The sequence below is a fragment of the Protopterus annectens genome, chromosome 6.part0 (genome assembly GCF_019279795.1).
Source record: "Protopterus annectens isolate FY-2018-M chromosome 6.part0, PAN1.0, whole genome shotgun sequence".
Taxonomy (NCBI): Eukaryota; Metazoa; Chordata; order Ceratodontiformes; family Protopteridae; genus Protopterus; species Protopterus annectens.
The window spans coordinates 379,169,443-379,185,493 of NC_056737.1; the positions used below are offsets into that span (position 1 = coordinate 379,169,443).

At 42.0% G+C, this 16,051-nt stretch overlaps 2 protein-coding genes across 4 annotated transcripts in view; one reads left to right on the forward strand and one right to left on the reverse strand.

The window, feature by feature from the left end:
• Window positions 1-8,578, reverse strand: part of FAM177A1 (family with sequence similarity 177 member A1) — a 201,181-nt gene extending 192,603 nt beyond the window's left edge. The window contains exon 1 of the mRNA XM_044073525.1: window positions 8,327-8,578. Coding sequence (XP_043929460.1) covers window positions 8,327-8,407 — 81 coding nt within the window. The 5' untranslated portion in view covers window positions 8,408-8,578. The remainder of the gene's footprint in view (window positions 1-8,326) is intronic.
• Window positions 8,547-16,051, forward strand: part of ABCD4 (ATP binding cassette subfamily D member 4) — a 1,648,172-nt gene continuing 1,640,667 nt past the window's right edge. For 2 of the 3 annotated variants that reach the window (XM_044074117.1, XM_044074119.1), the window contains exon 1: window positions 10,496-11,087. The gene's annotated coding sequence lies outside the window, so the exon portion shown is untranslated. Of the gene's footprint in view, window positions 8,634-10,495; window positions 11,088-16,051 lie in introns of those variants that run through there. The other variant, XM_044074118.1, reaches the window with a different exon arrangement.

Consider the following 16,051-nt stretch of genomic DNA (forward strand, 5'->3'; position numbering starts at 1 on the left):
CTGTTATCTCATAGTCAGGGACCGATTCATCTGAATCTTCCATCTCAAGCTCACAGCTTGGTTCCTCCACCTCCAATGATTGCCAGGCTGCCTGACATCCCATCTCCTGTTTGTGAAATTCTTCTGGTTTCACATAAACCTTCCACCAGGAAAGTTTATTCTAGTAAATGGACTAGGTTTTCTATTTGGGCCAAAGATCAGAACATAGACTCCCTTTGTCTACTCAAAAAGATCCTTCAATACCAGACGACTCTTTTACATGCAGGAGCCTCAGCATCGACGATCACTGTACATTTAGCAGCTATCACCAATTTTCATACTGCATTTGATAAGTCTTCGATTATATCACACTGCCTATGCAAGACATTTTTGAAAGTAGTATTACACATTAGACCTCCGGTCAAGCCTCTCTTAGAACCCTGGGACTTGACTTTGGTGCTTCAATCTCTCACAGGTCCTCCTTTCGAGCCCTTTAATTCATGTGATTTAAAGTTTTTGTCATGGAAAACCTTGCTTCTAGTAGCACTTACCTCAGCGAGAAGAGTATTTGGGCTGCAGGCCTTGAGTGTCAGAGACCTTACTTATCTTCCACACGGATAGGGTGCCCCTTCATACTGACCCTTCTTTCTTGCCGAAGGTCATTTCTGGATTTTCCATTAACCAATCTATTGACCTGCTGGTTTTCTTCCCTCAGCATTCTAATAGAGGGGTGTACCTTTTGCACACCCTTGATGTGCATCAGCAGCTTTGTTATTTAGACAGGACTAAATTTTTCAGGAAAACAGATCAATTGTTTGTGGTCTTTGAAGGACCCAGATTGGGTACCTCCTGGCTTAGAAACATCATTACCTTTACCTACCAACAGAAAAAGCTATCTTTACCTTCTAGAATAAAGGCTCATTCTACCAGATCTATGGCTACTTCTATAGCATTTCATCCCAGAGCCTCTATGGATGTATCTGTGCAGCAGCCACTTGGGCAAGACCTCATACCTTTATTTCTCATTACAAATTGGATTTGGCCTCCAGGGGACAAGCATCTTTTGGTTCTATGGTGCTCAGGAATATCCTTCCTTGGGGCAATCCAGGACTCAAGTAGCTGGGGACTTGGACCTAATTGTAATGAATAAACAAAGATTTACAACATCAGATAAAGAAGTTACGTCTTATCATAACACTCCATCTGTGTTGTACATCTTTGTTCATTTATTACTTCCCGCCCTTCTTCCCCCCTGCCTAGACTCCTGGTGGACTTCAGGAACTCCTGGTTAGAGTATTTGCTCAGACAGAGCATTCTACTATTTTTCTACCACTACCTCTATTATATAGGGGCGGGCAAACTATCTGAAGTAACTAGGAGAGGGGTATTGTGGGTAGGTCTTAGATGAGAGTTTTTGGCTGCTGCAAGCTTGGAAAAGGCCATATTGGTTCCAAGGACAGAACTGAGGGCCTAATTGTAAAGAATGAACAAAGATCTACAACAAAGATGGAACGTTATGGTAAGACATAACTTCTTTTTCTGAAAATTCCGTGTGTGACCGTTTGTTGCCGTTCTTGAAATACGGCCATTCCAAGATGATTATTCTGTGTATTGTGTGTCCTTTAATTAAGAGATGCAAGGACAGGTTCAACTATTAGCAGGTCAAAAGGGCAGTATGTACGCAGTACTTTACACCCCCACCTAATTTTGTGCTTTAAATTGCTTTTGCAGGGGGTCAAGCCCCCCTGCTCCCCCCCACCTTTCTTAACTATACTGTTGTGCTTATGAAAAGAACACAAAATGTGTGGTTTTCTGGTAAATTACTGAGCATGGAAGTCACTAAATAATGACACATTTTAGTTTCAGACTTTACATTCTTCTGAAATGCACGCCAACATAAAACCAGTCATGCTAGCAAGTGTCCAAGTTTATAAAGGCAGTACTTAAATTCTCTCCTGCCCTATATTTGGGAGTTTGCCCCAAATTATATTAGGCTTTGTTCAGATTTTGTGCATCAAGACATTGAGAGGTATGTGTAAGGTTGCCACCTGTCCCATTGTCAGCGGGACACTCACGGGTTGAGCTGCCTCATCCCATTGTCTGCTGTGCAAAGTAGTGGGACTTGAAAAGTCTGGCGTTTCAATTGCACTGAATTGCCGTGGAAAAGCCACAATTATTTTCAGCTTTTCCACGGCAATTCAGTGACGTCAACCAACCTGGCCCTGCAGGCAAAGCTGCTGCCTGTTAGGTCTGGGTGCTTTCATTCGTGCAACAATTGCCTACAATTTATGAAAGGGGTGGGGAATGGGCAGGAAGAGCCCTGCAAAGATTGCGGCTGTAGGAGCACTTGTTTTAAGCGTTTCTACAACTGCTAAAAAAAATGACTTAAGATTTGTTTTTTTTCTAATGAGCCAGCAATCCATCCGTTCGTCCAGTCAGCCATCCAGTCATCCATCCATCCAGTCAGTCATCCATCAATCCAGTCATCCATTCGTCCAGACATTCATCCAGCCAGCCATACATTCATCTGCTACTCCCACCAACCAGCTAGCCACTCCAGCAGCCAGCATCTCCTTCACCGCTCCTGTGGTGACGTCATGGTAGAGGGTGTGGCCAGTGTCATATTGGCCACACACCCGTGTCCCACTTTGGCCCCCTTAAAAGGTGGCAACCCTAGGTATGTGTCACTTAACTGCAACTATACGTTAAACGTTACGGTTCTAGGTTTGTACCTGTCTTAGCTTAGTTATCACAATCCACCGTCTCCCAAAAAACAGACATTACAAATAAAAAGAAATCACATTTTGAAAAATACATATCTGCAGACCATGCAAAAGCATGACCTTAATCAAAATAAGGAGTAATTACAGATACACCAAACCCCATATCTTAAGAACACTGTTCAACAGTAAGGTCTCATTTAGAAAAAGAATGACATAGAAAATTCCTTGGCATATAGGGAGTGGCACCACAAATAAATACTGGATGTGAAACAGCAATAATCAAAACCAAATGCAAGTAGAGAGATCTGCCATGTGCGCTCCTGCAGAGGACTAGAAATACTTTAGGTGTACACTTACATAGAATACATAATGCGCACTTGCAGCAACGGGCAGATTCAACTACATCGTTTTCCGTACTGTATTCGGCAACGTTTGGTATGTCATGTTTATTCAAAGTAACACTAGCAATTACAGGGAAACAGTAGTGGGCAGGCTTTGGGTGTTTTTTGCTACTGCGCCTCTGGTGGGGTAATGTTCATAGGTTCATACTAGGCTATCTGCCCTAGGGCATTTATAAGCCTAGCCAGAATGTGTTTGGCTTTCGCCACCCATTTTAAATTAATTTTGCTATGCCCTTTTTCGAGGTTAGTATACTGTGCCTCTAACAGTGACACAGAAGTGATACCCAGGTTAAACCTACGATCTCCCATCCACTCATCAAGATTCCTCTTGAAGAGAGGAAATGAGGGACTCAGCCTAACCTGGACTGGGATTTTATTCCAGAGTGAAGGGAGCCTCTGGGTTATGAATCTGTCCCTCCAGCATGTCCTATTTATTTCAGTGCTGAGGTTTAAGTCTCTCGAGCGCGTAGCTCAATGGGATTTGGATTTTCTGAGGTGCAGCATGTCCATTAATTCCGGGTTGGACATGGCTTTATACGTCAGGCACAGATCGCCCCTGAACAGGCGGTATGCCACTGAGTAGAGCTGGAGTTTCTTTAACCGGGCAGCATATGGCATCTGTTTGAGCCCTTTGATCCTCTTGGTGAGGTACTTTTGGGGTCTTTCCAGTTGCTGTAGGCATCTGGTAAGGTACATCCCAAAAGGGGCATTGTACTCAATTATGGGCCTGATGAGGGATGAGTAAAGAGGCACGATGACCTCCCCTGATCTAGATGTGAATCCCTTCATGATTAGGTGGGCTATATAAAATGTTTTTCTAACCACTTTGGCCACGTGGTTGTCAAATGAGAGACTGCTATCAACTTGGGTCCCCAATTACTTCTTCTGTACTTAATGGATTACCACCTATGTGGTAATTTGTGGGCACTTTGTTTTTGCCAAAGGGGATGACTATACACTTTTTGGCATTTAGCTTGAGGCCATGGATCTGGCACCAGTTGTCTGTTTCTATGAGACCCTTTTGGAGGATGCTTGTGTCGGCTGGAGAGTCGATTATGGCGCCCAGTTTGCATTCATCTGCGAACTTGGTCAGCCACAGTCCTTCCGTGTTGGCCTGTACCTCCGAGAAATATATACCGAACAAGAGAGGTCCCAGGACTGAGCCTTGTGGGATGCCATTGTAATTGGTTTGGAGTTTGACATGGCTCCAGCAATTCTAACCATGTGGGTTCTGTCCTTGAGCCAGTTTGCAACCCATCTAGTGACATAGGGGTTTATATTTAAGCTGGTGAGCTCATCTATAATGCCCAAGTGGGGGTATTGTATCGAAGGCTTTTGCGAGGTCCAGGTAGGCTGTGTGGACCACCTTCCCCTCATCAATGGCCTTGGTGACTGTTTCAAAGAAATCAACCAGGTTCAAGAGGCAGGATCTGCCCTTAAAGCCGAACTGGGTAGGATCCAGTGTCTGTAGGTCCCCAAAATCTTTATTTATGAGGTCCATGATGATCCTTTCCATAGCTTTGCAGACCAAGCTAGTCAGGCTTATGGGGCGATAGTTTCCAGGATCCGTTGAGGCACCACCTTTGTGGAGAGGGACCACTGTTGCTGTATGCCACTCTTTGGGTACATATCCTGTAGTAAGGTTGAGATTGAACAGTAGCTTTATGTTTGGGTTTAGCTCTTCTTGGAGTTCATGTAAGACGCAGCCCAGGACACCGTCTGGTCCCATTGATGGTGTGTTTTTTGCTTTGGAGAGGGCGGCTCTTACCTGAGCATCTGAGATGTCAGGGGGGCAGCACTCTGCTGGGATAGATATTTGCCCTTTTGGTGGGGAGGGGGGGGGAGGAATTTGCACTGAACCTGTCAGCTAGGATGTTGGCAATGTCTGTGGGTTCGGTGTATTTTTTGTCATTTTGGACTAATTCTGAGCATATCTGGGAATTCCCACCCAGGTTCCTAACATAACTAAAGAAAGCCTTGTGATTATCCTTAGTGTCCTGTGCAATTTTTCTCTCGAAGCTGGCCTTAGATGATTTTATGAGTGCCCGTAGTTTTTTGCCAATACTAATCAGAGATGCCTTCCCTTTTTGGGATTTTGCTCAATCATTTAGTAGCTTCCTCCTTCTATTGTACAGTTTGTTTATGGCTGGGGTCCACCAGACAGGACGTCTGCCTTTGGAAGATCGAGTCTTGGTTTTATTTGGGATTGCATGATCCATGCATTCCTGAAGGTGTTCATAGAATGCATTTATAAAGGATTCTGCGGTCTAGGCCGTATTTTCCACAGGCCCGGGGGCTTTGAAGGATTCCACCTTGGTTTTGAGGAGTGTGAAATTTGCTTTAGAGAAGTTTTTCACTGTGGTTTTCTGGGCAGGAGTGGGGTTGGGATGTGAATATCCAGTGAGATTAGTTTATGGTCTGATCTTACCAGTGAGGGATACACTTCTGGTCTGGAGCAGAGTCCCCATGTTGGTGATGATCAGGTCCAGTATGTTTTCCCCTCTTGTGGGAGTGGTAACAAGTTGTTCCATAGCATTTGAGTTTATAAATTCTAGGAACCTTTGGGCTAGGGTGTTGGGAGCTAGAGTAATGCTCCCAGTCTATGTTTGGGTAGTTGAAGTCACCCAATATAATGGTGTTTGGAGAGACCTTCATATTTTCCAGTGTTCTCAGGAAGGCCGAGTGGGGTTTCTGGGTTTGGGAGGGTGGTCTGTAGCAGGCTATAAACTGGAAGGCAGTTTTACCCACTGTTAGTTGCACATGGATAGTTTCTGATGCTTCGTGATGTGCCACCAACCTAGAGGTGTGGGTATCTAACGAATATTGATACTCCCCCTTCCTTTTGTGGTTCGGTCCAAGTTTTGGGGCCGAAAAGCATGGTATGAGGTATAACCTGTAGTGCTGGGGTGCTCTCAGGAGCCTTGAGCCAGGTTTCTGTTACTGCACAGATATCGATGTTCTCCATGCTAAGGAGAGTTTCGAGTGGTTGCATCTTGAGGTTTAGACTTCTGACGACGAGTAGCGTTACTCAGTTTCTTATCCCTTCCTTGTGATACCTATGGAGGTGGGTTTGTCTTTTGAGCCTTGCCTAAAAATGGCACTATGGGGGGTAGCAAGAGCCTTTGCCAATATCCGAAAGCCCAAGGGTGACAGGTGCAAGCCATCCCTAGCGAAGCATCGTGGCTTGTTGAGCATGTCATCCCAGGCTGACCGGCATTGGATCCCCTTTGAATGACACCAATTACTTAAGATGATCAATTTCAACAATTGGCTTTTCTTCATATTGTGGCATCATTCTTGGTGAGGGTAAGATGCTGCTCAAGGTCAGGGTCATACCGGCTGGGGCCACATGCTCAGAGAGCTCCTCTATGTTCTAATACAAAACCTTTCTTCCTAGATAAAGTGCTTAAACACGTACAAGCTGCCTCAAATTCAAGATTCAGTTCACCATCTGGAAAGGCTGGAGATGTTCACATCAACTTATCATGGAACTGTGACACCTAGGTCTTAAAAGTGTATAGAACTTCACGATTATGCTCTGATAATCAGAAAAAAAATTAACTACTTTCCTAGCAAGAGACGCTCTCTTGATAGTGCTCTGAAGCACTAAGTATACTTGCACACTGCCAAGATTAAAGTCTGTCTAGAAACTGAGTGGACCCAGCAAGCAAAGAATTAAGGGCAGAGTGTAAAACAGCTTTAAACACTGTTGTTGGTATTTCAGCTTTTCCTGGTTAGGTGTCGCCACAGCGGAACTCCAGTCCGCTAATGATTGGCAGTAGATTTTCACGAACGCCGAGGTTCCAGCTCGACGTCCAACCTTCAACGAAGGCATGCCCATTTACGCATGTCTTTCAGATGCCCATCCAACCGTGGGGAGAACATGCAGACTCCACACAGAAGGCACTCCCCACACTCCAGCCGAGAATCGAACGGGAGAACCTCTTACTGTGAGGCAACAACACTACCACTGCACCACCGCAGTTAGTACTCACATATGTCTCATTTGGAAAAAAGTGTGGTAGAATGAAGTATCCAAACAGCTTTTAAAGCCATTAGTTTTAACATAGGGGCACTTGTTTCTATCCGCTTTCTGTCTAACGGCACTAGATACTTCACTGGCTTTCAAAAGCTTTAAACGTTTATTTAAAAAAAAAAAAAAACAAACAAACTTTGCACTCCTACTTTTTGTAGCTGGAAATCCATGGAGCAGACAGAGCTCCGGAAACTACAAAAATGTGATTCGGTCTCGTATTGCCAGCTTCACTCGAAGTAAATTTCTTGGCATTCATGCCTCTAACAGCCTGGTTATTATCAATGACCTAATCATAATCTGTTATATTCAAATACTGGTCTTTAGAACTTTTTTTTTTAATTATAAATTTAATTTTAGGAGTACTATAATCAAGTAACGATATGTTTTCTTTTAATATTACTGTTGCTGGATGGATTTTTACCCCACATTGAAAAATTTAATAAAATTAAATTTCAAAATTTAATACAGTAACAGCAAAAATATGCCAGTTTGGGGTAAGCTCCATAAAAAATTAACTGACCACCACTGTCACTTGAGCAAATTTATAATTTCTTGACAATTAAACGAAGTGCACCCAATCTGATGGGTCTTATTCTACTAGGGTGGAATACACAGCGAAGGAGTTGAAACAAGTGCTTTTTGTTCACAGCATACAATAGTGGTCCTGGAAAATGGAACGTGCGGCATTCCTCCACTGACAAGGGATGGGCTGTATGGATCTTCAGAGGTTTCATAAAATCCCATAGTAGTAGCTCAAAACAAATAGACTAGTAAAATGATAAGTAAAGTCTACTACATGTTTAAAATCCCCCCCCCCCCCCCATATACAAGCATCACAGAACCAAATATTGAACAAGAAAACAAGACCACTAATGGGGTCTCACCTGGGGAACCCCACCCCATAAACAAGTGCGTTTTACAACATACACAAATTTACTTCCAAAGACAAAAATTACACTGAAATCAATTTCAGCAAACATAAGAAGTCAAAGCAGCTAGTTACAAATTTATAGAATACAGAAAGTCCATTTCCCCGCAAAAAAAAAAAATCTAATTACTCTAAAACAATTACATTTAATGTGCACAGGTGTGGTTAAAGCAATTAAAACAGATACAAATAATATCACAATGTACGCGGACTATATTTACGTGGGAAACGAACCAAACAAAACATATACGCTAGTTACTTTTTCGGCGTCCATCGTCTGCCCAAACGCAACAGATGTATTCGACAGAAATACCGTTATTGCTGGGATGGTCTCACCCATACCTCCCCATATATTTCTTCCTTCACTTCTCCAACAGTAATAAGCGAAAACAGAAACATAAAGCACCCGGAAATGACACCAGCGACGTCAAAAGGAAAAAAAAACTGAAGAAGGGCAGTGCTTGCTGGATATGGCTATCGTACTTGCGCGTTACACGTGAAAGCTCGGTGTCATAGTGACTAACCACTATACCAGAGTGTATAGTAGTAAACTGAGATTGCCTAAGGTATGAATGCCATTTGAAATAAATACTCCAGCTGGTTTTGTTCCGTATATAGAGCGTTCGCATTGTCTAGTGAAAGGAGATGGGATATAGGATTGTCACCCCCTGTTGGACAGTATTAATATTTTGTACCGGGTATGATGGTAACTGTTAGAAAGGCGTAAATAACTAAGCTGCGGATGTGACCTAACATTAGATGGCGATTACGACTTTTTATTTAAGAAACCTGCTTGGAACTAAGCCCTGCTGTACAAGTCCTTTTGTTTATAGTTTTTGTTTAGATGGGATAGCATAAGTCTTTTGAGACCAAAAGCTGAAGTCCTAGTAGAGATCACATGACACCTGTTGATGCAAGAAATGTGAATAAAATTAGCGTTATTCTGGTACAAATACTGCCAGCTGGGTGACTTTTACTTATGCACTTAGGAGAAGGACAGTGTAATTTTTGGCTGAATTTGTAACTATTTTTTTAATTTATTTTACATTTTGTTTACCGGGAAAGCCCGACTGGGATATAGATCCATTTTCAGGCTTTCAGCGGAGGCCCGGGGAGAAAAGCTCCACATATAACCATAGCTCTCAACCTTCCATCCCCAAAATGAGGAACAGCAGCCCTCACAATGTGGAACACACTAACCACTTCAAGTAGGAAGGTTATAAGGTGGTTAAATATGCTATTTTTACTTATGAAAAGGATCTTTTAATGAATTAACATGATTATTTTTTTTTACCATGGATAACACAGAATGTGTGTCTAGACCCTTTCAGTGTGGAACTTTGAAGAACATGAACGTTTTAAGACCTCAAATGAGTTATTTTTCCTCATAATGAGATATACTTTAGAGATATGCCATCATATAACAATAACAAAATCTACCACCACTACAGACTGACAATTCATAACATCATACAAGTTTTAATATTACATCGTATTAGTTTTTACACTTAGTTATAAAAAAAATCTATATGGAACACTGTATAGATATAGCAATATATCGAGGCAGCTGAAAAGAAAAAGGTGGGGGGAGCACTTTTGTCGGTGATGCAGCGGTTAGCGATGCCGCCTCACAGCAAGAAGTTCTCCAGTTCCATCCTCGCCCGAGGAGTCTTCTGTGCGGCGTCTGCATGTCCTCCATGTGGTCGCGTGGGTTTCCTCCCACATCCCAAAGACATGCTATAGGTGGATTGGACAGTCTAAATTGTCCCTAGGCATAAATGCGTGCGTGTACGTGCCTTCCGTGGAAGGTTGAACTCTATTGCCAATCATGAGAGAACAGGTGATCCACTGTGGCGACCCCTAACCGGGAGAAGCCGAAAGAAAAAGATTAATTTAGGCTTTTTCCAAATTTCTTGCGCCAAGAGGTTGGGCGTTAAAAATGTTTGCTTTCTAAGGAAATTAACTTTTCACAACGCAATCTCATTTGATAGTATACAACATTCATAAGTATAATGATGTGCCATGTTATCGGAAAAAAACATAGTTTGGAACATCAGCACATCTCTCAATATCCTGCCCCAAGAAATTTGGACAACGTCTAAAGCAATTTTTGGGGGGAACACGCACTAAGCCCAGAAATGTAGACCTTTTAAAATATTGTCCATATAAACTTAGAAAGTTGTTAGGATAACAGGTTTTGTGTTGGCATGCATTTTCTGAAGGGCATAACACTTAAAACTCAAGTCTGTCATTCAGTCACTTCTACGCTATCCCCAGTAATTTGCAAGAAAACCAGATTTTTGAGGAACAGACCAAGAATATGAAGCGAAAATCTTGATGGTTGGGAGGTATGCCAGTCAGTGCTTTCGCAAATAAATGGAAATGCACGCAATCATTCATCCAGTAAAACGCAATAGCTCACCCCACAAAGTTTGAGGCGCACTGGCATTCCGTCTGGAGTAGCACTCGTAGGTAGGCAGGGCATCACTGATTGGCATCATCAAACATGCGTGCTAGCCTCCCATTTATAAGTAATCTTTGTTCGCTCTTAACGTCTTACCGCCATAATCGGGGATAAATACGGAAATAATTGGGGACACTTAGAAATGATACAATAAAATTGAGAAGTGGACTTGAATGTAGTATTTTACAACAGTCAGTTACAGTACCCCCCCGCCTTTCGCACGGGGATGGTCGTGGCCAGATTGATTGGCCTTAATGGCTGTGGTGTTTCTTCCCCACGTTTTTTGCCCAAACCCCCAGTGCAGTAGTCAGTCTTTGGAGAAACCGAACAAAATATTTCGCCAAACTAACATGTGCCTGACTTGAAATCATACAACAAGGGATCTCATGACAAAATTGCATTTTTTCCTGTTAAAATTTGAAAATGAAGTAGCTACTTCTGACAGGAGGGCGGTAGTGCTAATATGTGGGCGTGCTGCTCGGCCAAGTAAGAGGGCAATAGGCGGGGTTTGCTGCTGCTCATGTGATGGGCTTCACAACTCTTCAGTAACCGCTTGGTAAGGAACAGAAACATTTAATTCCCATGTTTAATTGTTTTCAGTGGTAGGTGTAGTTAATTTGTTTTCTTCAGTTTCTTTAATTTCAGTAATTTTACGGAAACACGGCTTTTAGCCACCACTGTCGATGAGTAAATACGGTTTACTCGGAAACTGCAAGTGTGTGTATGTATATGTATATAATATGTGTGTGAGATAAAAAAAAAAAATATATATATATATATATATATATATATACACATTGGAGTATTCTCTGCACACAATTCACACGGTGTACAGCTTGTAATGATTGTCCAGGTGTCTGAACCTTCGTAACGTTCGTTTTGATTTCACAGTTGTATTTATGAGGAGCATAGGTTGCAAACTTCCTTCCTTAGTGTGGAACTATCCCGGTAAACAAACTTAACAAAATAAAACACTATGTGGAGCAAATGGGCAAAATAGTGAACTATTAACTTAACAGCTTTATGTAGGAAATTCATAGCGTGGTTACCTATGCATATGGATTCAGCCAAAAACCCCCATCAAGTATGAATTATTCATTGTTTCTCATCATTATTTATCATGGATATCTAACAAAACAATGCCTGCCGAGTTCTTTCAATGGCAGGCTGCGTGGAACTAAGACTTTTTTTTAAAACAAAGTCACGAACGTTCATCGTCGTAAGATACATTTGAGACATATGATCACGAGCTTGACTTTCTGGGAGTGCGCATGCGAGCGACAATTTGGTAATGCCTGCTCCTGAGAGATACATTATCTACTTTTTCTCTGTCTGAATGTGACTTTGCAGTCAACTGCGGTGGTGCATACTTCTCAAATATATGTCATTACGATGAATGTACCTCATTTGGGGTCTTAAAAAGTTTATGTTCCTCAAAAGCTCCACATTGAATGGTTCTGTCGTACACATTCAATGTTAGGAATGTTTTTGAGTGAAATCCATGGTAAATAGAAATGAATCGTGTTACTTCATTAAAACCATCCTATGACCTTCCTAGCTGAAGTTGTTAGGAAGCCATTAGTATGTGTTCCACATTTTGTCCATTTGGGAAATGTTGAGAGTTATGGTTTTTAGAGAGAATTTTGTTAACAAAACATACTGCATCTGAAGAACTTAATTGATAAAACCGTTATAAACTGCCAAACATAGTATTTTGTTAATTTGATATCTAACATTTTGCATCTGTTGAGGATTCAGTTTGTCATGTGAAAGCTCACATTTCGAAAAAGCATGACTACATTTCGATATCGGGTCCATTGCCAGAAGTTTACATTTTGTATTCAGACCTCATGCTGTTGCCTCCACTAGGATTATAGAAAGTTACTAGGCTATTGGCCCTGAGGCCCTTACATTGAAGTCACAGACCGGGTTGAGGTCACGTGTGTGAGTTGCTTGTGTCGAGCTTGACTTCCGGATATGCAGTAGTCCCATCAGGGCAGGCTCTGAGATTGCTTTGTATGCCAGACAGAGGTTACCTCTGAGGAGACTGAGTAGAGGGACAGGGCAAAGCCCGTCTGTGTAGGGTAGATGTTTGAGGCCCTGGATTCTCCGGGTGAGGAACCTCTGTGGTCTCTCCAGCTGCTGCATGTGCTTTGTGAGGTACATGCTGAAAGGGGCATTGTACTCAACAGTGGGTCTTATAAGGGAAGAATACAGGGATTTTGTGACCACCTTGTCCATGGATGAGATACCCTTATTAATGAGGTGGGCCATGTAGAAAGCTTTCCATACAACGGTGGCAATATGGTAGTCAAAAGTCCGTTTGCTGTCAGTCTGGTTGTCCAAGTCCCTCACGACTGATTGTGTGCTTAGGACCTTATCAATGTGATGATTTGTGGAGACGTCATTCTCCCCGAAAGGGATGATAATGTATTTTTTGGCATTCAGTTTGAGGCCATGTTTCTGGCACCAGTCATTTGTTTGGGTGAGACCCTCTTGGAGGATGTCCACATCACTAGGGGAATTTGATGACAGTACCCAGCTTGCAGTTATCTGCAAACTTGGTTAGCCATAGCCCACTAGATTTGGCCTGCACCTCCAACAAGTATATCCCAAACAGTATAGGCCTCCCAGAGCAATCCCTGGGGTACACCGCTTGTTACGGGTCTACTACATGAGGTGGATTCCCCTATTTTGACTAGGTGGGTTCTATTAGTGAGCCAGTTTGCTACCCATAACATATGAATTGATGCCTAGATGAGAGCGTTTATCTATTATACCTGAGTGGGGAATAGTATCGAAGGCTTTGGCCAGGTCAAGGTAGGCGATGTGCACCATTTTCCCCTCATCTATGGCCTGGTGACTGCCTCAAAGATGATCAAATTTAACAGGCACGACCTCCCCTTGACAAAACTGAACTGTGTGGGATCAAGTGTCTGGAGGGTGCCAATGTCCTTGTTAATGAGGCCCATGATAATCTGCAATATGGCCTTGCAGATCAGGCTAGTTAGGCCGATGGGTCTATAATTTCCTGGATCAGTGGACACTCCACCTTTGTGCAAAGGGATGACAGTAGCTGTCCTCTACTGTGACAAAGCCAGTATTCAGGCTTTGGTCGAATAGGGTGCCTAATGGTGCTGCAAGTTCCTGCCCAAGTTCATGTAGGATGCAGCCTGGTATGTTATCGGGTCCCGTGGAGACTGTATTTTTGCTCCCTAGAGATAAGGTGAGGGGGTAGGTACTGGGGATGTCTTGTTTGTGCTGATGGGAGGGGGGAGTCACTGAACCTGTCTGCCAGCAGGTTGGCTATATCTACAGGGTTTGTGTAGGTGGTGTCCTTGACCACCAGTTCTGAGCAGATCTGGGTGCTTTCCTTGAGATTGTGGAGATATGTGAAGAAGGCCTTATGGCTGTCTTTAGTAGATGTGGCCAGTTTGGACTCGAAGCTTGCTTTGGAGGATTTTACTAGTGCTCTTATTTGCTTGTTCAGGCTAAGGAGAGATTGCTTCCAATTAAGCACCTGCTCCTTCTTGGTCCTGAACTGCAATTTTTCCTTTTATTATAGAGTTTATTTATTGTGGATGTCCACCAGACAGGTGTACTCTTCCTTGAGGAGGAGTATTTTGTCCTGTCTGGTATTCCTACTCACAAATCATTTAAAAATGCAGTCAACCTTCAAAATGCTACCCCTGTATACTGTGATAAGGGGCACCGTATTGTCAATTGTTGCTAGTTGTAACCATAAAAAACAATTACCTAGGTGCATTCCAGTCAGGTAGGCATGGCATGTTTTCTGTAGCTGTATTTAATATACTTGATCTGTAAAGTTTGAGGAATGTTCAGAGAAGATGTACTAAATTGAGTACAATGAGTATGTCTGACTACACCCCCTGTTGGAAATACAAAATGATGTTGGAACACTAGCTTGCAGAAGCTGAAATACTGGTCTTATGACGAGTATACCACAGTTATTTTGTTTGGAAATGAGCAATACCGTTATAGCCCAAAGAGTCAGGACAAAGCCCAAAATAACGGGAGAGGGAGGGCAACGACCCCTAATCAATGGTAATTGTACCTCTCAGCTGTCCAGATTTGTACAGAATGTTCAGATTTGTGTCTCATATTGTCTATGGCTTATATTTGTAATTTTCCTGCACATCATCGAGGACTGAACTTAGTAAAGGCATACATTTTGAGTTTCCGACATCTTATCCTGCAGAAAATGCATGTTAACACAAGTCCTGTTATTCTAACAACTTTCTAAGTTTATAAGAGTAATATTTAAAATCTGTCCCTGTTTTTAGGCCTTTGTCCCCCCCCTCTCATTTTTTAGGCTTTGTCTAGATTTCTTGTGTTAAGAGGATGAGAGGTATGGTGACAATTTTTAAATATTGCTCTTATAAACCCAAAGTTGCTAGAATAATAGGTTTTGCATTGGCATATATTTTCTTTTTTTTTTTTTTAATTTCTTTTTATTGACTTTTAATCATATCATAACCAAACATATCGAACAATAAGACACAATGATATGTACAAACAGACATTTCTCTACAATAAACCAACTATATACAAAGCCCATCTAAGCAGATCACCTAAGAAGGAGGTTTAAATGCTGTGTATTTATGTTAGTATAAACTCATACACCATTTTCCATGTGTCCCTCTGTGAAGGATTTAGCCTCATGGAATACCACAAATATTTGTGAGCAGAAATATGCTTCACAGCTATCTTTTTGAGTCCTTCCCATGAAAGAGGCGATCTATCCTTCCAATTTAGGGTGATATAGTATTTTATCAGCATAAAAGACGTTGTTAGAAAATGTATATTCTTAATGTCCATGCCTACCGGGGGTATATGAAGGAGGGCGAATTGCCAGGACAGCATAGATTTTTCATAGCCCATTTTTTTCTAATTTGACTCTGAGAGCACACCAAAGCCTATACGAGCATTTGCAACTCCAAAAGATGTGAATGACATCTGCTTCCATCATGGGGCAGAATTGGCAAAAGGGAGGGATTTCATTGTACATCTTGTTTAGTAAAGCTGGGGTGTAGTATGCGTTATTTACTATCATAAGTTGGGTATACCTGAACTTTAGCAAAGGAATAGCTTTGGAAAATTTTCGAATGGCTTGGGCAATGGACCTAGAGGAAATCGAGGGGTCTTGTTTTATCCAAAAATCAGAATGGATAGCTTCTTTCGAGCATCTGATTGCAGAGATTAATTTATAAGTGTGAGAGACCATTTTTTTTTACGAGTTAGTAAATTCCATAATACCTTACACAGCTCTATTTGGGGTTCAGGAATATCAATATCCCTCCAGAATTTGCTGCAAATGTCCTTTAGTTGTCTAATCATGATGGTGTACTTGAACGGAAGCTTAAAATTATTTCTGATGGAAGAAATATGTTCCAACCTGCATGAGAAGAAGTCCAGAACAGTTTTACTTTTTATCAGTGGGAATGTATTCAAATTGACCAATTTCTCATTTAGTTTAATGTTAGGATTAAGGTGTAAAGG